Source organism: Trichomycterus rosablanca, chromosome 18 (assembly GCF_030014385.1).
Source record: "Trichomycterus rosablanca isolate fTriRos1 chromosome 18, fTriRos1.hap1, whole genome shotgun sequence".
NCBI lineage: Eukaryota > Metazoa > Chordata > Actinopteri > Siluriformes > Trichomycteridae > Trichomycterus > Trichomycterus rosablanca.
The window spans coordinates 26,805,822-26,832,517 of NC_086005.1; the positions used below are offsets into that span (position 1 = coordinate 26,805,822).

The 26,696-nt window shown below is 41.2% G+C and overlaps 2 protein-coding genes across 2 annotated transcripts; one reads left to right on the forward strand and one right to left on the reverse strand.

The window, feature by feature from the left end:
* The first annotated feature begins 228 nt into the window (after positions 1-228).
* On the forward strand, positions 229-2,344 carry kcnj15 (potassium inwardly rectifying channel subfamily J member 15). Its single transcript, XM_063014321.1, has one exon. It carries the CDS (start codon positions 229-231, stop codon positions 1,243-1,245), a length of 1,017 nt encoding a protein of 338 aa, XP_062870391.1. The 3' UTR covers positions 1,246-2,344.
* Positions 2,345-4,221: 1,877 nt separating this feature from the next.
* On the reverse strand, positions 4,222-26,696 carry erg (ETS transcription factor ERG). Its single transcript, XM_063013794.1, has 10 exons — positions 26,679-26,696; positions 19,595-19,848; positions 16,600-16,748; positions 14,660-14,863; positions 12,040-12,120; positions 11,283-11,354; positions 9,483-9,545; positions 9,214-9,270; positions 8,352-8,399; positions 4,222-7,644 (listed from the first exon to the last, which is right to left on the reverse strand). The coding sequence occupies exons 1-10, from the start codon at positions 26,694-26,696 to the stop codon at positions 7,124-7,126; spliced, it is 1,467 nt and encodes a 488-aa protein (XP_062869864.1). The 3' UTR covers positions 4,222-7,123.

The window sequence follows — 26,696 nt, forward strand, 5'->3', positions numbered from 1 at the left end:
CATCAAACCATGTCCTAATGAACCTGAATTTGTGCACAAAACATAACAAGAAAGGTTCTTCCACCAAGTTATGAGCATATCATTTATTTAATATCAATGGATGTGGCTGTAAGACCTGTAACTCAATAATTAGGATGGGTGTCCACATACTTTTGGTATCTAGAAGCCTGAATTATGCCCATTTGTCCCATTTGGTGAATTTCTTGTCCTTGCAGAAACTCAGTCTAAATGAGTGGAGTGGTCCAGCGGCGTGTGGTATCTAAGGATGGTCATAACAACGTGCATATCGACAATGTCGAGGGAATGGTGAAGCTTTACCTGCACGACATCTGGACCACTGTGGTGGACATAAAGTGGCGCTATAAGCTCACTCTGTTTGTGTCCACTTTCCTCACCACATGGTTCGTCTTCGGGGTCATCTTCTACCTCATCGCCATGGGCAACGGTGACCTGGATGTTGTGCAGCCCTCCAACCACACGCCTTGTGTAATGAATGTAGCCACGATTACCGGGGCATACCTTTTCTCCCTGGAGTCTCAGACCACCATCGGCTACGGTTTACGCCACATCTCGGAGGAGTGTCCACTGGCCATTTTCACCCTGGTGGCACAACTGGTGCTCACCGGCCTGGCTGAGATCTTCATCACCGGCGCCTTTCTGGCTAAGCTGGCACGACCCAAAAAGCGTGCCGAGACGGTCAAATTCAGCAAGTTAGCTCTGGTTTGCAGGCACAAGGGCCAGCTGTGTGTGATGGTGCGTGTGGCCAACATGAGGAAGAGCCCACTGATCCAGTGCCAGCTCTCAGGCAAGCTGCTGTATCCTTACGTCACCGAAGAGGGAGAGAAGATCCAGCTACACCAGGAATCTGTCGACTTCCGCTTCGACTCCAGTGACCAGTGCCCCTTCCTTGTGCTGCCTCTTACCTTCTACCACGTTCTGGATGAAAGCAGCCCTCTAGTCGACCTCACTGCTGAGAACTTAAAAGTCAGAGACTTCGAGCTGGTCGTCACTCTCAATGCCACCATGGAGTCCACGGCCTCCACCTGCCAGAGCCGCACCTCCTACGTTCCAAAAGAGTTTGTCTGGGGCTTTGAGTTTAAGCACATGCTCTTCAGTACTCCTGGGGGTCGGTACATCACAGACTTTGAATACTTTGATGAAGTCCAGCCCAGCAATGACCTCTTGCTACACCAGTCACCAGCCAATGAGAAGCTCCAGTTGGAGGATGAGTACAACAGAAAATAAGCGGGTGTGATTTTAAATAATTAAACAAAATCTCAAAATATCAAGTCACCTTAACATACAATATATGGCCAAAAGTATTCGGACACCTGATAATGAGCCTGTTGGACATTCCATTGCACAAACAAATGGTAATAAAACAAAGTGACCCTTGTGTGATCTTTCCAGCTATAACAACAGCTGCTCTTTTGAGAAGGTTTCTCACAAGACTTTGAAACATGTCTGTGCGAATCTGTGCCCATGCAACCAAATGAAAAGGACAATAAAGCCTTAGTTGATGTTCTAGTTCATTCCAGGGCTCTGTGCAGGCCACCCACTCACTTTCTTAACCGCTTATCCAATCAGTTTCAGCTTTTCAATGGGCACAAGGCACACAGTACCCTGGATGGGGCACCAGTCCATCACAGGGTAGACACACACACCCATTTACCTATAGGATAATTCAGCATCTCCAATTAACCTGAATGCCTGTTTTTGTGGGAGGAAATCCAAGTGACACGGGGAGAAAATGCAAACTCCTCACAGAAAGGACTTTAAACTGAGCTTTTCTTAATGTCATTATAGACCAATTATATAAAGGTGGGGCCTTCCCCAATCTGTTGCTGCAATATAGGCTGCATATAATTTCCTTTTACATTTTCAGCATTTAGCAGACGCCTTTATCCAAGGCGACTAACATTACAGTATACAGTTTAAGCAATTGAGGGTTAAGGGCCTTGCTCAAGGGCCCAACAGCAGCAACCTGACAGTGGTGGGACTTGAACCAGCGACCTTTTGATTACTAGTCCAGTACCTTAACCACTAGGCTACGGCTTGCCTGTAATTTCCTTAATATCATTGTTTTGTTGCAACTGATGAAACACATGAATTCAGTAATTAGAAAGGGTGTCCCAATGCTTTTGTACATACAGTGTAAGTGTTTGCACTAAACCACTTTGTAATTATTCATGTTATGTATTTGATTGATGTTATAGAACCAGACTAGTGCTATATTTTCAGCATATATTTTGTAACTAAAGCAATTCAGATGTAAATAAAGCATCTTTAACGTGTTCAGGTCCAAACTTTTATTTAATGTAGTATTTTTCACTACAAAACAATCACCACAATCATTTCAGTAAACATTATTATTATTTTTTTATTTTATTTAGGATTTAAAATAGGTGACTAATGGAAAATATATGAATAATTTAATTCCTTAACTTAATCAAGCTTTGATGAGCAGATAAAATCTAAATGCACAAACTGATCTGATCATGTACATTAATAAAAAGCATAAAACTCAAAGAAATCTGACTTTTGTACAAAGGAATTAACACGGTCTTGCTTTGTTGCTTTAAAGTCGTTCCAAATACTAAACTATTTTAAAATGTTTATATTTCTATTCACTTAAATTAAGTTGATTATATGATTTGTAGTACCAAAAAAACTGCATGTGTCTGTATTCAATCTAAAAGTCTTATCACTAGTGTTTTATATTATATGTAATAGGTTTTAAGTCATGAGGCTTCTGTGTAAATGTGAAGCGGATCTGTAAACTCAAATGATATTAAAAAACAAAAACAAATAAGCTTAAATCTTTTCCCTTGGTTTTACATGTAGTTAATTATTAACCAGACTTTATAAATGACAGTCTATTATTATTATCTGTATTATTCTTACTGAAAACATGACTGTAATACTGTCATCACGGCCGGATGGTTTTCAATGCAGTTTGTTTCATGCTGTGTTTGAAACCTCATCCTGGGTTAAACAAGCTCCTGTTTCTGGCAACATTGTTGTGGCAACATATGGGCACGCACTGGGACACACACACACACACACACACACACACACCCACACATAGAGGAGTGTGTTTTGTATGTTGTGGCAACAAGACACTGATTACTTTCTGCTAATGAAGAGAACATCGTACAACACAATATGTGTTTGATTTTAGTTTTGTTCCAGATTGTATTTGTAGAAACCGAGTGTGATTAGTCATTTGGGAATCGTAGGTACAGACATTAAAAAATCAAGCACCCAATCATGAAAACATGAGGAGCTAAAAGCATCGTTATTGTGAAATCATGTACAGTAACAATAGCTCAGCCACACAAGATGTCTCCTCTTGGTTACAACACTTACTAATGAGTTCCAAACTGCCCCTGGAAGCCACAGCAGCACATCAGCACTTTCAATCTTTAATTCTTCTTACTTTTTTCTATTTTATTTCTGCATTTTTTCCCAATTTAGTGTAGTCAATCTGTCTTCTGCTGCTGGTGGATCCCTGATTGCAGTCGAGGAGGGTATATTGCTGCTCACGCCTCCTCCGACCCACACGCAGTCCTTAGCGAAACCCTTTTCATCCATGCATCCTGCACAGGTGTCTCTTTATCTGCTAATCAGGGTTTGAAGACCCCACCCACATAGTCCGGTCATCCCGCCATAGCAGAGACGTGTCTGCTGCAGGCACTGCCAATTATGCCCGCTAGATGGCGCTCAGCCGAGGAGTTCAGAATCTTGGCGCTGATGTGCTAGTGGAATATCCCGCTGTGCCACCTGGGCGCTAATTCTTATTACTTTTATGGCAGCCTCGAACACCCACGGCGGTGTAAAGCTTGCTTAACTGTGGACATCATCGTTTATGTTAAATTAGCTTTAGATTCATGGCAGATCTGTTGTTTTTGGGTTTTAGATTGCATTTGGTCGTTAATCCAGCAGGTTTGAGGAAATCCTATGGCCCTCTCTCCTTCAAACGAGCCAATCATTGCCCTTGTAGGCGCTGGACAGACGTTACCAGTGCTGAGATTCGAATGTCAGCACTGGTGGGCCTGCATGCTTTACCGCTGTTCCATCTGAGGTTAATAAATCAGCTTTTTATAAAACAATAAAATTAATGACATTTTACAACTGTTTCATTAACAAAATCCTGATGCAAGAGCAACAATTCACACACACACACACACACACACACACAGAAGAACAGCAGGAGCGAGATGCTTTCAAAATAGTTTATTAAATTGACTCAGTAGAAAATCATATAATTTATAAAAAGTATGTTTCATTCCTTTTGTCAGCAATCTCAGAGCATCAGTCCAATCTCACAGCCGATTCAATCTGCAAACGCAGCTCACACAGAGATCGGCCTAAACGCCAAACCAGACACTGATCTTTAGGGATGTAACGATGCACCACAAGACAGTTAAAAATCGATTCACATGTGTAACGATTCAAATGGGTTTATATGTATAATGAATCAAGCAGAGGGCACTGGCGCTGTTCACCTCGCCGGGTTGACGTCACTACAGGGTACTGGAATCTTCCAGCCAAACTGATACTTTCTTTATTTGTATTATTTATGTATTTAATGTGGGATTAATTCATTTCAGTTTTTTTTACACAAAAAGGGAAATGTGCAGCATTGTTTTGCATAGTTTGTACCTACCTCAGAAATAAAAGGGCGTTCATTATTTAGATAAATAAAACATAAGCACAAATACAGTATTTTATTTTTAAAGAGAAATAATAAAAGGAAATTGTAATAATTTGTCTTCAATTTAATTTTGTTTAAAAAAATCTGGAAAAAATTGTATCGTGAATCGCATCGCATCGTGGGTAGTGTATCGTTACATCCCTACTAATCTTACATATGGCTTACACTTGTAAACATATACAGAGCTTAAAGTTCGAAGGCCACGACTGTTCGCTTGCTTTACATTAATTTGGTCCTTATGACCTATGGTCCTTTTTTTCCTCTAAATCTATCGTATAAAGGTCCGTCCTTGGCTGGCTGAGATCAACTCGTAGTGTTTAAATGCATAAGTTACACTATCTATTATATCTATCATAGAAAATGAAATATAACACTGAATTGTATACTTCAATCTGACAAACGCACAGCGTTCGCGAATCAGAAAATAATAATAATAATAATAATAAAAACACACAAAACTGATACTTTGGTTTAAAATAAGTAGAACCTCCACCGCGGTGTGAGGAAGCTCACGTAAGGCGCTGATTTAAAACATCCACCTCCGTCTGAAAAGGTTTGAGGTCATTTAACAGGCGTGAAGAATCTTTCCGTTTCCAGTTACAAAGGTTCTATCATTTAAAATCAAGTACATTGTTCCCGTCCTTCGCTTTATAAAGCCACGTAAACGACTGTGCAGTTTAATACTGATAAATATGGCAGTTTATATCCAAAGCTGTAATACTTCATACTTTACATTCTAACCACATCAGTCCCTGATTAATACTACACATTTCATCCCTCCACTTCCTTCACTCTTCACTTTTATTTCATTTACACTTAATGAACTTGTTCTCTCGTTTTCTCTCGTTTTCTCTCTCTCACGTTGATATGTTTCTGTAGAATAAAAGAAGTTCGATACTAAAACACATATAATAATAATAATAATAATAATAATACATAACTGTTTATGCACCTGTGTGTTTTAGCTCACTTTGGTACATTAAAGCCCTTTTTACATCGAAGCTACTTGCTGAATTTTCCTCTTACACACTGAGCAACTGGTTCCCCTCATCTGAATCACAGACGAGACCAGGGTGGCACTGTGGGCACACTGACCAACTGTTTAATCTCTATTACAGATAAGTCCAGGGGTGGCCACAGTGGACACAGACCATATTGGTTGCTCTTTCACACTGACCTACTGGTTTCCCCTCATCTGAATCACAGTTAGGACCAGGGTGGCACTGTAGACCAATCTGAATGACAGACAAGACCAGGATTGCATAGCGGGCACAGACTGAACCGGGTGCCCTCTCTCACATTGACCTACTGTTTACTCTAATCTGAATCAAAGACGAGACCAGGGTGGCACTGTGAGCACACTGATATACTGGTTACCTCCATCTGAATGACAGACAAGACCAGGATTGCATAGTGGGCACAGGCCATATTGGTTTCCCTCTCTCACAGTGACCCACATGTTATCCTAATATGATGCACAGTTAGGACCAGTATTGCATTGTGGGCACACTGACCAACTGTGTAATCTCTTTTACATACAAGACCAGGGTGGCACTGTGGGCACAGACCATACTGGGTGCCCTCTCACCCACTGACCTACTGGTTACTCTAATATTATGCACAATTAAGACCAGGGTGGCACTGTGGGCACACTGACCAACTAATCTACATTACATTCAAGACCAGGTTTGCACTGTCCGCTGTCAGCACATTGACCTCCTGGTTACTCTAATCTTAATTACAGTCAAGACCAGGGTGGCACTGTGGGCACACTGACCAACAGTTTAATCTCTATTACACACAAGACCAGGGTGGCACTGTGGGCACACTGATCAACTGGTTGCCTTCTCTCACATTGACCTACTGTTTAATCTCAATTACACATAAGACCAGGGTGGCACTGTGGGTACAGGCCATACTGGTTACCCTTTCCCACACTAACCTGCTTGTTACTCTAATCTGATCCACAGATAAGACCAGGGTGGCACTATGGGCACACTGAAATACTGGTCACACCTATCTGAATTACAGACAAGAACAGGGTGGCACTGTGGGCACAGTGACCTACTAATCTACATAACATTCAAGACCAGGACTGCACTGTCCACTGTCAGCACATTGACCTCCTGGTTACTCTAATCTTAATTACACTGACCAACTGGTGACACCTAGCTGAATGACAGACAAGACCAGAGTGGCATTGTGGGCACACTGAAATACTGGTTACCCCTATCTGAATGAAAGACAAGACCAGGGTTGAAATGTGGGTACAGGTCATGAAGTCCAGATAAGGGTAACCAGTAGACACACAGAGTACCTGCTACACCTGTGTAGAGAATTACACCCTAATTTATCACCCTTGCAGAGGTGCTCGGGTCTGACTGGGGTGAGATGCTCGGGGGACAGCTAGTAGTAGGTGCCCAGATGGGGTGGCATGTGGGCAGCCGGGTGGCGTGGACTGGGGTAGATTGCTGCCCCGGGTGAGTTCCAGTATGGGTTGGGTGCGCTGAAGAACCCAGAGGAGGTGACGGGCAGTGCCTGGGGGTGCGGCGAGACGAAGTTCATCTTCTGCGAGTGTGGGTGGTAGGAGCTCACGTAGGGCAGGTCGGAGGGGTATTTGTACATGGCAGATTCGGGCGGGTGAGGCTGCAGGGCTTGGGCGATGCCGTGGAAGTCGAATTTATAGGCGTAGCGCTTGCCGTGCACCTTGGTCATGATGTTCTTGTCGTAGTAGTAGCGCAGCGCCCGGCTCAGCTTGTCGTAGTTCATGTTGGGTTTGCTCTTGCGCTCGCCCCAGCGCCGCGCCACCTCGTCCGGGTCGGTCATCTTGAATTCGCCGTTGGTGCCCTCCCACGTGATGCAGCTGGAATTTGCGCTGTCTGAGAGGAGCTCCAGGAGGAACTGCCACAGCTGGATCTGGCCTGAACCTGTGGAGAAAGAGCACACACTGTTATGTACGACCATCACGCTAGGTGGAGATGTATCCACAGTCGAGCGAGCTTGATCGGCCTCTGGCTTAAAGGCTGCTTAATCCTGGACTGAAAGCTCATGGCAATAAAAAAGCTTGCTTGACGGTCTCCAGTGTTCCAGTAGCTTTTTTATTTATCTTTTTTAATTTATAATTACTTATCATTTTATTCTGGTGTGGTCAAAGTCCCGATGGGTCAAGATCATCGTCTAAAACATCGGACAAAAGGTGCCAGTCTATCCGAGGGCATCATTTTCTCACCCATTTAATTATTAATGATTTAGGGTTGATATATTTTAAGAATGGGTCCTTTTTAGGTCATTTTTAGTCCAGGTTTGCAATTAACCTCGATCCAAATCATAACTGAAAGTCACAAATGTATAATGATTATTTAACTGCAGCTGTAGCCGCATCCCAATCTGTAATGTAACAGAAGGAATTTGTCCCCCATTGCATCACAGTAAGTGTCACAATTTGCTGTTCTCACTTCCTAATGGATCCTGGAATGAGCAGCACAAGCATGAATCCACCACTTTACACTTATTACATTCTACACACACTATAACCTACAACCTCCACCCCTTCCCCAGCATGCAATTCAGACTGTACACACACTTTAAACCCACAGACACACAAACTTCACTCAGTGTGGAACACACACGTTACCTGGGTTCGCCAGCCTGCTGCTTGTAGGACCCAAAACCTGGTACGGATCTGATAGAGAAAGAAATCAGTCAGAAACACCAGAATCAAACCACAATGTTTAATAGGTACAGTTCAGGTGAAAAGCTGACATACAGATCTAAAAGACATGATCACCATAAGGCTGAATTATTAAGCTCTATCATGAAATCAGTTATATACAATACGTAATACACGTAAAGGTAATTCAGCAGTCTGCACACAGGCAGAAACGTTCCTCTAGGATCATGGTGCAACACAGGACACAAGTGCAAACAATACAATACACACAGTGCATATAAAAACTGTATGATAAATACAGGGAACATTTTCTGACCTAAAAAGAGAAGGGGACAGGACCAAAAGATGTGTGTTGTTGTCCAATACACAGTACTGATAAAGAATTTACAACATATTTTGACATATGAGCAACAGTGTGTGGTTCATATAGCAGCCGACATAAGTTAGTCTCTTTTGGATGAATTGAAGCATCATTTGTGAGCCAGACTTTTTTTATATATGTTCTAATTCCCATAGAAACTCCTCAAAATATTGTGTAAGCCTTCCCAAAAGAGTGGGGGCTGTTATTGCAACAAAATAATAACTCTATAGTCATACCTATGGTCCTAAAGTGAGGTGTCCACATACTTTTGGCCATATAGTGCCCGTGTCCCTTATAACTATGTGTGTGTATACTGTATATGCTGCACATCCAGCTTGGTTTGTAAGAGGAATCGTGCTGCAGTGCTGAAACTGGACGTCACATCGGACAGTTTAAAATTGCCAGAGTATTTCATCATCATCGTCCAGCTCTTCAACTGAGAAGTTAGGAAATACCAGTTCTTACCCAGCTGTAGTCTCGGCTCTTCAGTTTTGGTGACAACGGCTGGCGAGGACTGTGAAGCTAACACACACACACACACACACACACACACACACAGAGTTCACAGTGTCAACTTTAGATAAACGCTGGACACAGTAATTACTTCAACTTATTGCTCTTTTGCTCAGCAAGCCAGCAGAGCATAAACATACATTTACTTTGCATCCTGTAAATTCAGAGAATAATTATTTATAATATTTAACTTGGTCTAACTTTTAACTTGGGTTTTTTACCTTTATTGGTTGAAACTGATTGAGACGGCCATGCAGATCTCCTGGCAGCTTCATAAGCCAAATCTAAGAGAGAACCAAACCCAGATGCATTTACATTTTCAGCATTTTTTCAAAAAAATCCAAAGTGACTTACAGTACTATGACAGTGTTCTGTCTAAGTAGTGAGGGCTAAGGGCTAAGGGCAGTGGTGGGGCTTGAAACAGCAACCTTAGGCTACAACTGCCCTACAGATGCAGTTCTGTGTAAGTCCACTAGATGGGATAATTGTGTAGTGTATAAGTGTGTGTGTGTGTGTGTGTGTGTGTGTGTGTGTGTGTGTGTGTGTGTGTGTGTGTGTGTTCCGTGGTTAACCTCCATGGTTAAAGTGAGGCGCAGTGGTGTGCCATACTCCACAACACAGAAAAAAGGAGAATTCAAATGTTTACATCCAATTAAACATAAAAAAGAAACACTCAAGAGCTGTGGCTGGGTTTGTTTGTTTGTTGGAGTACACGGCCAAAAGTATGTGGACATTCCGCCTACATTTTAAGGTGCTTTCCTGGTGTAGAAAATCCTCAGTGACCCACATGAAGCCTAATAAAACGGGCACAAATTCCCAAAGACAAAAACGAAAATGTTTTGTCTTTATACAAGAGTGACGACCAAAAGTGGCTAATTACATAAAACCGCCCAGGGTTTTGGACTGGAATGTTTAACAAACTTGCAGATGGACTAAAAATTTTGAGTACAACAGATTGTTTGTTTTTAGTTTAGCTCTAATGTAATCATGGACAAAAATAAGACCACAATTTATTCATGCAGAAATCCAGATAGATAAATAGATAGATGGACGGACGGACGGACGGACAGACAGATAGACAGATAGATGTATAGATAGATAGATAGATAGACAGACAGACAGATATATAGATAGATAGACAGACAGATAGATAGACAGACAGATGGATAGACAGACAGACAGATAGAAAGATAGATAGACAGACAGACAGACAGATAAATAGACAGATAGACAGATAGATAGATAGATAGATAGATAGATAGATAGATAGATAGATAGATAGATAGATAGATAGATAGATAGATAGATAGACAGACAGACAGACAGATACATAGATAGATAGATAGATAGATAGATAGATAGATAGATAGATAGACAGACAGACAGACAGACAGACAGATACATAGATAGATAGATAGATAGATAGATAGATAGATAGATAGATAGATAGATAGACAGACAGACAGATACATAGATAGATAGATAGATAGATAGATAGATAGATAGATAGATAGATAGATAGATAGATAGACAGACAGATACATAGATAGATAGATAGATAGATAGATAGATAGATAGATAGATAGATAGATAGATAGATAGACAGACAGACAGACAGATACATAGATAGATAGATAGATAGATAGATAGATAGATACATAGATAGATAGATAGATAGATAGATAGATAGATAGATAGATAGACAGACAGACAGATACATAGATAGATAGATAGATAGATAGATAGATAGATAGATAGATAGATAGATAGATAGATAGACAGACAGATACATAGATAGATAGATAGATAGATAGATAGATAGATAGATAGATAGATAGATAGACAGACAGACAGACAGACAGACAGACAGACAGACAGACAGACAGATAGATAGATAGATAGATAGATAGATAGATAGACAGACAGACAGTTCCTAAGGATTCACAAACATTTTCTAGTAATTAAACACCTACAAACTAAGTGGAATGTAAACATGAAGCAAAAGCAGAAGCAGAACTGACCTGGTCTTCCAGAGACTCTTGGAGTTTCAGGTGGGTAGACTGGCGTGTTGGGAAAGATAAAACTGGCGCCTCCTGAACGAGAAGGTTCGGATTAAAATGTGACGATGTATTCGAATATTCTGTATCACACAATGTGTTTTGATATCATCAGGGATGGGCAATGTTTTATACATATTTTAAGCACATTATGGCATTTAGCAGATTCTTTTATCCAAAGAGACCTTAGATCAATAAGGGTTAAAGGTCCAATAGTGGTCATTTGGAAGCGGTTGGGCTTGAACTAGCAACCAATTCAAGTTTTTAAAGCATTTATGCCCATCCCTGAATACAATCTTTAAATATTCTGTCAGTGACGTCCTTTTTAATAAGGCGAGCATTTAAATTAGAATTAAAACAAGACATCCAAGTTACTGCATGCAGCTCAAAGCCAGAGAATGTAAGCAGAGAGTCTGATAAATCGATGTGAATGTTTCCTGTCATCAGAATAAAGCTGCCCAGTGGAGTTTTTGGCAACCAGAGGAAACCCAACAGACTCAGTTGGGTAAAAAAATTATTATTATTTTGCCCTAAAATTGTGTCATTTTTACGTAAAAGTACGTTAGACGAATTGAATCTGACCTACTGCTGCTGAATGGCGCCATCTGGTGGACACGAACTCTCTGCACAGCTTTCTGAGGCTCACTTGAGCTGAGAAAAGTTTGGACCGAGATGCAGAGAGCATCTGTCCAGCTGCAGAGGAATGCATGAGCCTCCTTACCTGTGTTACGAGCATGCATTAACCGCGGCGAGTTTTGCAAGGCTTTGTCAACATCGTCTGAAGTCAAGTGGGGAAGTGGAGCTGAGGAAGAAAACATTCTTTTGAAAGATGGGAGTGGAGAAATATAAAAAAACACAGCTCAAAACATCTTGTGGTGAGAACGAGAGAAAAAAGCAGGACAATAAGGACAGAGAGGAAGTGAGGTACATGAGCAGAGGTGGAGATTCGGGGTGGGAACGAGCCTATTAACTTTCCATCAAAGCAAAAATGTCTCTCCCTATAAAACAACAACAATAATCTCTATATTAACCAAATAAGCCTTGATAAAATGTAAGCAATATATAATAAACCAAATTTCTGGTAAGGTTTTGTAAAATGTAGTGAGAAGCAGAATTCTCACCTTTATTTAACTGATACAAGATCCATGCTTTAATGTCTAGCCGTTTAGATTATTGTAACTCTCTTCTTGCAGGCATCAGCTCTTCTCTACTTCATAAACTTCAGATGGTCCAGAATTCAGCCGCCCGCCTCCTCACTTACACTCGGTCACATCACCCCATCACACCTGTTCTCCAAAACCTCCACTGGCTTCCCATAAAATATCGTATTCAGTTTAAGATCCTTCTCCTCACATACAAAGCTCTCAATAATCTTGCTCCGTCCTATCTCGCTGACCTTCTGCACGTCTACAAGCCTGTGTGCGCTCTTCGTTCCTCCACAGCTGGTCTGCTTACCGTTCCCTCCTCTAACCTCCATAACTTTGGTGATCGAGCATTTTCCAGACACTACACGCCTCTGGAACTCTCTTCCCTCGCATATAAAGCACTCAAACTCACTGTCCTCATTTAAATCCAACCTTAAAACCCACCTCTTCTGTCTTGCATACAGTCTTCCTCCATCTTAACCTACTGCAGCGAACCCCTTTTATATGTTGTCACTTTGACTTTTGTATCATTGTTTTTCCTGTTTGTTTGTCGTTTATTTGTTCCTTGTATTACTAACTGTACTCTGTAAGCATCTTTGGGTTGTTGAAAAGCGCTATATAAATGTCATGTATTATTATTAAGACACAAAGAAATGATTTTTAATGTTTTCTTGACCAACTTTAGTAGATAAAGTCAACAAATTTAGAATCTGATGATTGCAAGACACTAAAAAGTTTTAACAGGAACAAAATAGAGTCAAATAGAGCCGGCTGTTCGAAGACGCCTTCACGGAGAACATGAACAATGTCAGAGCACGTGATACTGATCCATGTGTGAACTCACATCTTGCAGGTGAAAAGAAGCGGTCGACTACTGCACATATAAGAGGGGGAGTGTGTGTTAGGTCAGGGTCGGGTTCTGCTGTAGTAAATACAGATACAGCTGGGTAATTGTAAATGACTAGATTAGGAGACAAATTTTTAATGCATTTGTAAAATCATCCACAAATCCACTCAAAATAAATGCACTAAAGGTCAAGGGGTCTGAATACTTTCTAATTCCACTGTAGGTACAGTAAGAGAGAGTAACAGGACCAGAAAGAGGAACGTAAACAAGGTTTTTAGTGAAAGCATGGCATCACATGCATCACAGTGACAGAACCTGCAAACTTTCACTGAAAATACACACGTGCAGCACGTTCAGTTAGTAAACGTGCATCTGAAGTACCACTGAACTCCAAACACAACATTATTGACTTTTATATAAATGTGTTATTTATATAAAAACGTGTTATTATTATGGTATATACACCAATCAGCCATAACATTAAAACCACCTCACTGTCCATTTTATCAGCTCCACTTACCATAGAGAAGCACTTTGTAGTTCTACAATTACTGACTGTAGTCCATCTGTTTCTCTGGATGCCTTGTTACCCCCCTTTTATGCTGTTCTTTAATGGTCAGGACCCCCACAGGATCATTCTCAGCACTGCAGTGACACTGACATGGTGGTGGTGTGTTCGTGTGTGTTGTGCTGGTACGAGTGGATCAGACACAGCAGTGCTGTTTAAAGGTTTTTAAACACCGTGTCCACTCACTGTCCACTCTATTAGACACTCCCACCTAGTCGGTCCACCTTGTAGATGTAAAGTCAGAGACGATCGCTCATCTATTGCTGCTGTTTGAGTCAGTCGTCTTCTAGACCTTCATCAGTGGTCACAGGACGCTGCAAACGGGGCGCTGTTGGCTGGATATTTTTGGTTGGTGGACTATTCTCAGTCCAGCAGTGACAGTGAGGTGTTTAAAAACTCCAGCAGCATACCAGCACAACACACACTAACACCACCATGTCACCACCATGTCAGTGTCACTGCAGTGCTGAGAATGATCCACCACCTAAATAATACCTGCTCTGTGGTGGTCCTGTGGGGGTCCTGACCATTGAAGAACAGGATGAAAGGGGGCTAACAAAGCATGCAGAGAAACAGATGGACTACAGTCAGTAATTGTAGAACTACAAAGTGCTTCTATATGGTAAGTGGAGCTGATAAAATGGACAGTGAGGTGGTTTTAATGTTATACTTTTGGCCATACAGTGTATGTTACTTGGAGCGCATGTTGGGATAAACTGTGTGTGTTGTACAGCCGTGTATGAGAGTGTGTGATGTGCGTGCGAGTGTGTTACTGACTCACTTTCCCGTAAGTAGTGGAGGTGGGACATCAGGATGTCGGCGTTGTAGCTCGGCGTGAGTCTCTGGAAATCCTCCTTGGTCATCTTACAGAGCTCCTTGCCATCGATGTTGTGGAAAAGTGAGACGTCCAGCTCTAACAGGCAGTACTCTCTCACGGCCCACTCCAGCCACTGACGTACGTGATCCGATGACCACAGCGCGGGGTCTGCACATCACACACAGGACACACACACACACACACATTCAGTTAACACTGTGAATCAGTATGCTTTTATTTAACCATAACTGTTGGGCCCTTGAGCAAGGCCCTTGACCTTCAATTGCTCAGACTGTATACTGTCACAGTACTGTAAGTTGCTTTGGATAAAAGTGTCTTCTAAATGTCAAAAATGTAAATGTATATGGGAGGAAACCGGAGCACCCGGAGGAAACCCACATAGACACAAAGAGAACATGCAAACTTCACATAGAAAGGACCCACTGAGCCACTGAGGGGGGCATTTCTCATAATATATGTATGTATATAATTTATATTATATCTATAATTCATATTATAACTATAACTATATAACTATGATCCAGGCTTGTTAGGGTCTATGGAAGCTTTAGGAATAGGTTGGGTGGACCCCGAGTTGCTTAAGTTTGGGAACCCCAGTTCTACACCAGTAATGCAGAAAGGCTTAGAGAATTATTATAGTATTAGTGACCCTATAACAAAGCACAGAGAGCTACAGCACCAGTCAGTCATTGCGTAGAAGTGCGTATAATCCTGCAGGTCTGGTCCATGTTGTTTTAACCTTTCTTATACCAGGTAGTTCCTCCGAAGGCTGCTGACCCTCACAAATCTGTTCAGCTCTGCACAGTGAGGGATGTATTTCCTGTCTCTGCATTCCTGCGTCCCCTGCGCCCATTGTCCCTCTGCAGAGCGAAAACAGGATGCACTAAACGGGCCACCTCACCGCGCCGGTCAGCTTCAGCCGAGGAGGAAGTGGCGTTTGGAAATCGATCGGGTCGGTCAACACGAGAAAGCCTGGCATGAGCACGAACGTACACACACTCGTACAAACCGAGTGGATTCAGAAAAAAACCCCTAATAATTCAACTTAATCAATTAATGTTTTGATAAACAAAGTTGTAAGTAACAAGCAGAGGAAAATATTTTGGATTTAGTTGTCTCAGTAATTAAACCATTTAGGGCTGGAACACAGGAACTGGAACTCTTAAAGAAGAAAACAGTGAAGGATCCTTATAAGTAGTAAATAAAACTATACAAATATTAAATAACACTAAACTTAATCAAACACAATTGTTTCTGAACTGTAAATCTAAACGTGTTTAGTTTTGCAAGAAAGTCATTCCTTGGAATTTTAACGTACCTAAAAAGTTCATGGTGTGTGTGTGTGTGTGTTTGTGTGTGTATGTGTGTGTGTGTGTGTGTGTGTGTGTGTGTGCAGCTAATGTCTAGATTCCTTTAGTTCAAACCCTGAGAAGGTAAGAACCTATATATAAATATAAATATACCATTAAACAAAAGCCAGGATTATACAAAAGCAGCCACAGTAAAAACACACATTTCAATATATCATTTATTTTAGGGTCAAAGTTAGCCAACACCTATATGACATAAACTGTCCCTTAACTTAATAACTGGTTGCACCAACTTTAGCACCAATTACGGCATCGAATCACATAACTTTCAAGGAATATTAGCTTCTCTTCGTACAACTGCTTTAAACTGACACACTGCCAAGTTTTTAGGTATTAAAGCGCTCATTTTAGGGTCCCACAGTGTCTCTGTTGGGTTTAAAATAAATAATGTTCTGTTTATTTATGTTTCTCCAGGTGTAATTTTATGTTTGAATGATTAGAATTTATTTAGTGACTATTTTTACACCAGTGCATGTGTGTGTGTGTGTGTGTGTGTGTGTGTGTGAGACAGACCTGCAGGTACGATGACCCTGCGCTCATTGGTCGTCATGTTGGGAGGGGCGACGTGCTTGTCCTCCATGTAGCCGCTGTAGGTCATAGACGTGCCATCACTTCCACTCACCACCTTCCCTTTTCCCACGCCACCCTCATCTGGAGAGCTCCTGCACACACAAACGTCACCTTTCAGACCTCAAGATGTCCACCTGTACCTACCTGCAAAGTTTTCCTACAGGCAGTCTGGTTTCCTTACACTTCACAAAAACATGCAGAAGGCAAATTTGCTTCACTGAAGTGCATACAGTCCTCTGTACTGCTGGTGCCCAGTGTTTTCAGGTGGCACCAGACCCTAGTTATCATGTATAAATGGATTATTAGGCGCTCAGGTGGTGCAGTGGTCTGCTATCATAGTGCACCATCACTGAGATCTGGGTTTAAAGCTATCAGCCAGCTGGGTCTCTACACAGACATGAATGACTTAGTCTGAGGAAAGAGGGCGGCCGATGCCCTGCAATGGATTGTCTTCCTGTCCAGGGTACTCCTGCATTTCCGTGGATCCAGACCCACCACAACCCTGACCAGGATAAAGCAGTCGAGCTTTATAAAGCAGTTGGGATGTAACTCCTCTACTGCTTGTACCATGCCCACCCTGACCGAGGGGAGCCACAGACTATCAAGCTCTGTATTAACACATCTCAAAGCCGCTCAGGTGGTGCGGCGATAAAATACTCTAGCACATCAGAGCTGGGATTTTGAATACAGCATATCGAATCTCAGCTCTGCCATCTGGCTGGGCTGGGCGGGTATAAGAACAACGTTTGGCTGTTGTTCATCCAGGGACGATGGCGTCTGCACAATCGAATCAAATTTTGAGGAATAATGTTGATCAGGGTGTGGCTCTCCGTGCACAAGGCTGATCGGCATGTGTCAGTTCGCTCTCCTCAATCGGGGTGGGGATCAGCACCAGTAGAGGGGAAGCGTAATGAAATCGGGTACAAATTGGACGTGCTAAAAACTAAGAGAAAAGGGTAGAAAAAACCTCAATAATAATAAAAAATAAATAAATAAATAAAATATTTAGATTATTATATAATCAAAATTAATCATTGATGATAAAAATTTTGTTTTTTTGGGAACTCTCTGCTACAGACAGATAATCAGTCAGATTAAAAACAGAAGACATACATAAACAAGTCTATAAAAGTCGATAAAAGTAAAATAAGTGACGTCTAAACTCTCAGGTCTGTGAGCTACAGCGTTAAAGCTTAAAAATAAACTGACTGTAGAATTACTTTTAGAATTAATTAATGCATTAAGCTTCTGATTCTAATTTTATAAGCTAAACATCTTGTGAGTTAATGTTTGTACCAGTACAACCGACGCTTGCTGTTAGGTCTGCGGACTTGTGGCATCTGCACCCAGAACATGGCCACATTCTGTATTTTTTTCTCTCTGTATAAGATGTTGGCTCAGTAACAGACCTGGTTTTATTTCTAAAAAATGATTTATACGTGTTGAGACAGTCTGCAATTATTTCATGACAAACGATCTGTCCAAATTAGGTAAGAAGAGAAAACGCCCCGAATAGTAGCGGCAGTAAATCAAGCGCCCGCAGAGACGTGAGCGGGCATCAGGAACATAAATAAGACGTCAAGTTTCTCGACGACAGCCAAAAGCTCTCGTCTAGTGTCCACGGTTTGTGGTTTTCCACCCACCTTGTCTGTGCAGGGTTTTAATGCGCATTTAGAACTCAGATATTACAAAGAAAAGCATTTCAATGCTCAGCTGAGGTGTGAAAGGTTAAATATTAATAAAAAATTACATGTTTTGTGTCATAGCTTTCATGGGTTTAAAGAAAAAACAGTCCCTGCTTTAAATTTGGCACCTTTAATTTAACCGGTGTTTATTGCTAATGATATGAACAAAGTAAAAGCTGGAACAGGAGCTTCTTAGGTTCACAGCGACCAAATAAAACCGTGTTTGTATTCCAACGGCAGGAGCAGCAGTGTGTGTGTGCTGTTGGAAAGTGTGTTAATCTGTACGTGTGTGTGTGTGTGTGTGAGCAAGTGATGTGTTATTAATATTACTACTGTACTACAGTCCATTAGTGAGACTGGTGAAGACGGGGGTTTTAATACAGCTGTTTCGAGTTTGGGATTCGGCCCCAGTTTAACGTGTCACCCCGTGTGCGGCTGCGTACCCGCCCGCTCTTATTCGGGGTCCTGTGTGGATTTGGCACTTGAGGCGAGTTTTAATTTCCTGAGCTTTTAGCGGCTCCTGACGGATTCTTCTGAAGCCTCGAAACCCAAACACCCATTTTCGTGTCCGTGCGGCACACACAGATGCAGTTTTGTTCCTGCATCAGTAGCAGACTCCACCGGTGTGGATTTCAAGCAGGACTGGCGAAGCTTAGCGCTGTTAACAAAACAAACACTTGCAAACGCTAACCTCAGCTGTTTCGCCGAGCCGAGCAGAAATGTAACCCGGATTGGAAAGATTTTGAACTACACCGATTAGGCATAACATTATGACCACCTTTCTACTATTGTGTTGGTCCCCCTTTTGCTCCCAAAACAGCCCTGCAACTGTGCTGCACTGTGTATTCTGACCCCTTTCTATCAGAACCAGCATGAACTTCTTCAGCAATTTGAGCTACAGGAGCTCGTCTGTTAAATTGGACCACATGACCCTGTCGCCGGTTTACCACTGTTCCTTCCTTGGACCATTTCTGATAGATACTGACCACTGCAGACCGGGAACACCCCACAAGAGCTGCAGTTTTGGAGATGCTCTGACCCACTTGTCTAGCCATCACAATCTGGTCCTCGTCAAACTCGCTCAGATCCTCACGCTCGTCCATTTTTCCTGCTTCTAACATCAACTTTGAGGATCAAATGTTCACTTGCTGCCCCCCCACTAACAGGTGCCGTGATGAAGAGATAATCAGTGTTATTCACTTCACCTGTCTGTGCTCATAATGTTGTAGCTGCTGTATAACCAGTTGCCTCACCTTGAGCCGTTCACCTGCCCTGTTCTTCCTCCTCCTCCTCCCGTAGATCCTCCTCCTCCTCCTCCGCACTCCATTTTGATGGTGACACGTCCAGGTGGGGGGGAGAGCCAGTCCTGCTGCGCCGCCCGTGGACTCAGCTTATTTTGGCTGTATTCGCTCACTGCTGATGCCGTCATGTCTGTCTTGGCCTGCTGTGCCACGCTGTACACGCACTCGTACAGGGACTGGTCCTCACTGACCACAGACAGCGCCTCCTACAAAACAGATAGACGAGAGATAGACGTACAGCCAGGTTCACACGGAAAAGCAAAGAGACCTGACATGATTCCATGCTTTGTTGCATGTATAAAACATTAAACAGCTCAGTTGGATCGAGATGGCAAGAAAATAATCAGTTAGTGATAGAGAGCGTTATTTTAAGGGCATGGCTGGCATTAACTTTGGTAAAAAAAAAAATACTTCTCAACTATCTAGTGTTTTGCGTGTTTAATGGAATACATGCCCCCTAGAGCAGTGGCCACCAACCACCAGGCCACGGACTGACACCAGTCCACAGGTCATTTATTACATTTATTATTATTTTTCTGTTCTGTTCCTCTTGACGAGTTTAACACGTACCTATTTCAGTCACACGATACCAAAAACATAAGCCCACATGCTGGCTACAATGAGCAAAAACAAATGGTGAGTAGTATTCTTATGCACTTTATGTTTTTATTATGCTTGGGACGACATGGAAAAAGCAAATAATAAGCAAATAATGCCTGCAGTCCTGACCTGTGCCCAATAGAGAATTTTAAAAGGAAAAATGCAACAACGACGATCCCGTACTGTTACACCTCATCTTAAGACGTGTTTGCAGGAAGAACGAGACAAAATAAAAGTTGAAACACTAAATCACTTGGTCTCCTCGGTGCCAAAACGTCTTTTAAGTGTGGTGAAAAGGAATATCAACATTACAAAGTGGTAAATGCTTTACTGTCCCAACTTTTTTTGGAATGTGTTGCAGGCCAGGAAATGCAGGAGTGAAGGTTTATTAATAAATGAAGTTGAGCAGATAAAACATGAAATATCTCAGGTTCATCCTGTCTAACCCTGCATTTTTATTTTATTTGCATTTTCCATACTGTCCCAACTTTTTCTGATTTGGGGTTGTAGTTATAGAGCTCATTTTGTCATAAGAACACAAAGGTGTGTCTCACATTTGGCAAAAAAAAAAAAAACATCTAGATGACCCCCCAGGAGTTTTGGGTTAATATTCTGTGGATTGAAAAGTTTTAGAAGACATGGGTCCTAATACATCTCGTGTAAAGCTAACATGAAATTCCACCGTAAGAACATCATACCAGAAGTAAAACGTGGTGGTGGTAGTGTGATGGTCTGAGGCTGCTTATCATAACTGATTGTCATAATTTCTGCTCTCTATCAGAAAATCCTGAAGGAGAACGTCCGCCAGTCAAGCTCTAGAAGAGTTGATTTACGCAGCAGGACGACGATCCGAAGCACACAAGCAAGTCCACCTTTGAATGGCTCAAAAGAAAGTTCATCTTTTGTCGTTATCTCATACTGAAATGAGCTGGAAGATCTGAAACTTCAAATTGTGACTAAGTACAGAACAGAAAAAATTGAGCTAGGGACAAATACTTGTAATGTACATTTGCAAGCAAAGGGTGGGGCATTTTTTCCCCAAATAACATCATTACTTACACTGTTACACCATTAGATTATTTTCAGTTTAAGCTTGTGCAACATCCAGTTCAGCAACAAACAGTTGCAATAAAGTCTAGCAGCTTCATGTGACTACAGCATTGTACCATGAAAATCACTTTACACACCAATATTTTAACATTTTATCCAAAGCAATTTACAGTACTGTGACAGTACACTGTCTAAACAATTGAGGGTTAAGGCCCTTGCTCAAGGGCCCAACAGTGGCAACCAGTCAGTGGTGAGGCTTGAACCAGCAGTGACCTTTTGATTACTAGTCCAGTACCTTAACCACCAGGCTACAACTGCCTGTCTAATACTAACTTCAAGGTTTTTAAGCACAACATTTTATTAGTTTGGTTCATTATTTCCTTATACTGCACTATGGTTAAATCTTCAGGTTTATTTAAGCTCGTCAAGTAGATCAGATTCCTATTCTGAGACGAATTGTATCTTCAAATTCATCATTAATATGATTATTAAGTGCCCTCAAGCTTATTCCAATTCCTGGTAAACAAATGATTACTGTTTCTCCAGAACTTCAGTTCCTCAGGCTTTGTAATGGCTCGTCCATTGTTCCATCTTGTTGCTGGCCATTCATTTCCTCTTTTACCTTCAACCCCACAAATCAAAACTGTATTTTCCAATGAAATGTGTTTTTTTCTCATAATGTGTTTAAAATATAAAAGCTTTAGATTGTCTTTCTGGGCTTTGAGTAAGAGGTTTGATTTGGGATCCATTTGTTTGTGTTCTTTGCCATCCAAGGTTGAAGGCACTGAAATTCACTCTGTCCCGCTTTCTTATTGTCCAGCTTTTACATCCACAAAGAAGCAGAGAGAAGAACACAGTCTGTATCATCAATTCTGATCTTTAAACATCTGAAGATTTTTTCCAGCTTCTTCATTCTTGTTCTGCCAGGTGCCAGTCTGTCTCATATTTCCTGATTTTTCCTACTAGATCATTTTGCAGTTTGAACGTCATCGTGAAATGTTTTGATTTCATTTGTGAGCAATACTTTCTGATTCGCTCTGAGACGTTGGGGAGTGTAGTTCTCAAAACCATACTGGCATCGGCCTACAAATTCCTCTGCTGGTTGAAGTAGGCATGGAAGACCGGGACGTCACAATAGTAGGTTTATTCTGGCACCTCTGCTAAGACCTTTCTGCCATTGAAGACCCAGACAGGACAGAAACGTGGCTCTCTCCTTCTTTACAGTCTTCTCACCTCAACAAGCCACCGTATGATGAGAAGGCATTAAGTTTAGTCCGTATAAAAGTGTGTTTCATTAGAATAAGTAGTAACTTGGATGGCAAGTTCGTGTTACAGTCTCAATGGGCCTGAAAGCTCATTCATGCTGAATTCATCAGCAGACAGGAAGCTCTTGGCTAGCGCTTCCTGCATTAGAGCTCCAAACGGCTGGAGATAATAGAGGAGGGGAGTGGAAAAGAGGAAAAGCCCATCCATCCACATTCTGATTGTGATATGGCCCTCAGTGAGGAGAGAGAGAAAGGGCGAGAGAGGTACAGAGAAAGAGGGGTGAAAGCGATGCCACCCTGACGTTCACACCGCAGGCGTGGGAGGTCATTAACCCCTGATGAGGGTCAGCAGAGCACCCGTGCCCTTATACTTCCCTTCATCAGCAACACACACACACACACACACACACGCACTGGTTTTTACACAGCCTCACCTCGCCCTACAGTTAATCCCTGGTCTTTTACTCACGCACAGTCTCACTTATTCACTCAGTGTTTTACACACACACTAATAATTTAATTTTAATTATCTTTTATTTCTATTTATGACTATATGACTGGAGAGACAAATCCCTGGTAACATCAAACACTACATGAGGTGAAGAAGTAAACATTAAGTGTGTTTACATGCACATTCATTTCTACTTTTACGTTTTAATACTTTCCATTCATATCATACATTCTTTCTCCCTTACTGACTTAACCTCGCTCTCTTAGTCACTCTTTCAAGCTCTAGTTTTTCCCCTTTTACTTTACCCCAGGATACTTTACGTTTCCCTCTTTCTTATGCACTTGCTCACTAACTAAACAAAATTCCTATTTAAAATTTAATTCAAATGTAAATCAACTGAATTTTATTTTATTTAACAAAAAATTCTATTCAAACCAAATCAAGCTAACACAGTCTGGGATTTTATACTTTAAAGTATTTCATTTGTTCATTTATTTATCCATGTATTTATTTATTCATGGGTCCAGAAAGTATCCTGAAAACACTAAAGCATCAGTCTGGAAAAAACCCTGGAAATAATAGTATACTGCATCTCATACCATATCCTACTGTACTAAACAGTGTGGAAATTAGTATGCTAGTATGTGGAAACAGTGTGGAAATTACTATGTAATAGTAGTAATATATATATATACAGTGTATCACAAAAGTGAGTACACCCCTCACATTTCTGCAAATATTTTATTATATCTTTTCATGGGACAACACTATAGACATGAAACTTGGATATAACTTAGAGTAGTCAGTGTACAGCTTGTATAGCAGTGTAGATTTACTGTCTTCTGAAAATAACTCAACACACAGCCATTAATGTCTAAATGGCTGGCAACATAAGTGAGTACACCCCACAGTGAACATGTCCAAATTGTGCCCAAAGTGTCAATATTTTGTGTGACCACCATTATTATCCAGCACTGCCTTAACCCTCCTGGGCATGGAATTCACCAGAGCTGCACAGGTTGCTACTGGAATCCTCTTCCACTCCTCCATGATGACATCACGGAGCTGGTGGATGTTAGACACCTTGAACTCCTCCACCTTCCACTTGAGGATGCGCCACAGGTGCTCAATTGGGTTTAGTCCATCACCTTTACCTTCAGCTTCCTCAGCAAGGCAGTTGTCATCTTGGAGGTTGTGTTTGGGGTCGTTATCCTGTTGGAAAACTGCCATGAGGCCCAGTTTTCGAAGGGAGGGGATCATGCTCTGTTTCAGAATGTCACAGTACATGTTGGAATTCATGTTTCCCTCAATGAACTGCAGCTCCCCAGTGCCAGCAACACTCATGCAGCCCAAGACCATGATGCTACCACCACCATGCTTGACTGTAGGCAAGATACAGTTGTCTTGGTACTTCTCACCAGGGCGCCGCCACACATGCTGGACACCATCTGAGCCAAACAAGTTTATCTTGGTCTCGTCAGACCACAGGGCATTCCAGTAATCCATGTTCTTGGACTGCTTGTCTTCAGCTAACTGTTTGCGGGCTTTCTTGTGCGTCAGCTTCCTTCTGGGATGATGGTCATGCAGACCGAGTTGATGCAGTGTGCGGCGTATGGTCTGAGCACTGACAGGCTGACCTCCCACGTCTTCAACCTCCGCAGCAATGCTAGCAGCACTCATGTGTCTATTTTTTAAAGCCAACCTCTGGATATGACGTCGAACACGTGGACTCAACTTCTTTGGTCGACCCTGGCGAAGCCTGTTCCGAGTGGAACCTGTCCTGGAAAACCGCTGTATGACCTTGGCCACCATGCTGTAGCTCAGTTTCAGGGTGTTAGCAATCTTCTTATAGCCCAGGCCATCTTTGTGGAGAGCAACAATTCTATTTCTCACATCCTCAGAGAGTTCTTTGCCATGAGGTGCCATGTTGAATATCCAGTGGCCAGTATGAGAGAATTGTACCCAAAACACCAAATTTAACAGCCCTGCTCCCCATTTACACCTGGGACCTTGACACATGACACCAGGGAGGGACAACGACACATTTGGGCACAATTTGGACATGTTCACTGTGGGGTGTACTCACTTATGTTGCCAGCTATTTAGACATTAATGGCTGTGTGTTGAGTTATTTTCAGAAGACAGTAAATCTACACTGCTATACAAGCTGTACACTGACTACTCTAAGTTATATCCAAGTTTCATGTCTATAGTGTTGTCCCATGAAAAGATATAATGAAATATTTGCAGAAATGTGAGGGGTGTACTCACTTTTGTGATACACTGTATATATATATATATATATATATATATATATATATATAATGTAACAGTACTATACATATGTATGATGTAACAGAGTAGTATACTTCATAATAGAAGTACTATATATACTATGTAGTAGAGCAGTATACTATGTAATAGTCATAATATATGTAATAGGGTAGAATACAATATAATGGTAGTAATATGTACACTATGTAATAGCAGTAATGTACACTATTACATAGTAATCTATATTATTACATAGTAATATATTGTGTAATTACATACATTCTGTTATAGTCGTATGTTCCCTGAAATGCAGTCCATATAATTGTCAACATCATTGTCAAGTAACCTGTTCAAGTAACGGTGGGCTGTATTCATTAAACTGTCATTACAAGTGGTTCATTGACAATAGAAACCCATCTATTTACAAAGAAAATAAAATTGAGCATTTGAAAAGACACTGTACTATTCGGATGTTGTTTGTGAACAGGGTTGCTTAGTTTCTGGACAGACCACTGATTTAGATGCAGAGTTTTCTAACAAAAGAACCAAATGCACTTGAAAAATTTGCAAGCCTACCCTGAAAAGACATACAGTACTCCAATAATAATCCAAACATAAAACTAACTTTATATGAATGTTGCACAATGCATTCTCTCTCATAAGCTACAAACACTACACACACACGACCCTGACCAGGACGAGGGATCATAAACAATGAACGAATAAACAATGCGAATGAAATTAATAAAAAATAAATAAAGTCATAATGATATGGACGTATCTATTGTCAGCAAACAGTAAAACAGAAGTTCAATGTACTCAGTAATTCAGGTCAATATTAAACAAAACTTTATGATTAAATACAAATATAGCAATTATAAGTAAATATGATTCACTAAAGTTATCGTGAAGTGTAAACAGCTGTAGATTATTAGCTTAGCTTTAAAAGCATGTTAATTGAACCCTAACCATTTTAGTGGATTAAACTAGTAATGGTAAGCTGGTGAAATAAATAAAATGGCATAATAAAATGAATCTTATTTTTGTATTCTTTATACAGATACCCAGTATTAACTCTCAAACTTAGAACATTTGCAATTTCAAATCAAACTAATTCAAGGACAAAAAAACAAACAAAATCTACCTTTATTTTAACTTGTTACCTAACGAGTGATAAATCTTTGGTACGCGCTGTGATTCTCATTCTTTTGTCTTTACACTGATGATTTTTCGGAACTATGCGGACAGTCCGAATAGGAAAAAGGAAATTTACTAAGGAAATCTTGTGCACCGCTACAGCAAAAAGGGTGTTACCCAGTCCTGCTTCAATCTGTTCTTTGTACAGCAAAGCTATTTAAAAAATGCAATTAAAAAAACACATAAATGTAAAACCTACCTTGATGGTGCTTGCCAT

Bases quoted from the DNA above. Each gene is read 5' to 3' on its own strand.
- erg (XM_063013794.1), bottom strand. The intron at 11,355-12,039 runs GTAAGGAGGCTC...CTTCTCGTTCAG, and splicing joins AATGCATGCTCGTAACACAG to GAGGCGCCAGTTTTATCTTT. The intron at 9,271-9,482 runs GTAAAAAACCCA...TGTGTGTGTTAG, and splicing joins ATCAGTTTCAACCAATAAAG to CTTCACAGTCCTCGCCAGCC.
- kcnj15 (XM_063014321.1), top strand. From the start codon at position 229: ATGAGTGGAGTGGTCCAGCGGCGTGTGGTATCTAAGGATGGTCATAAC.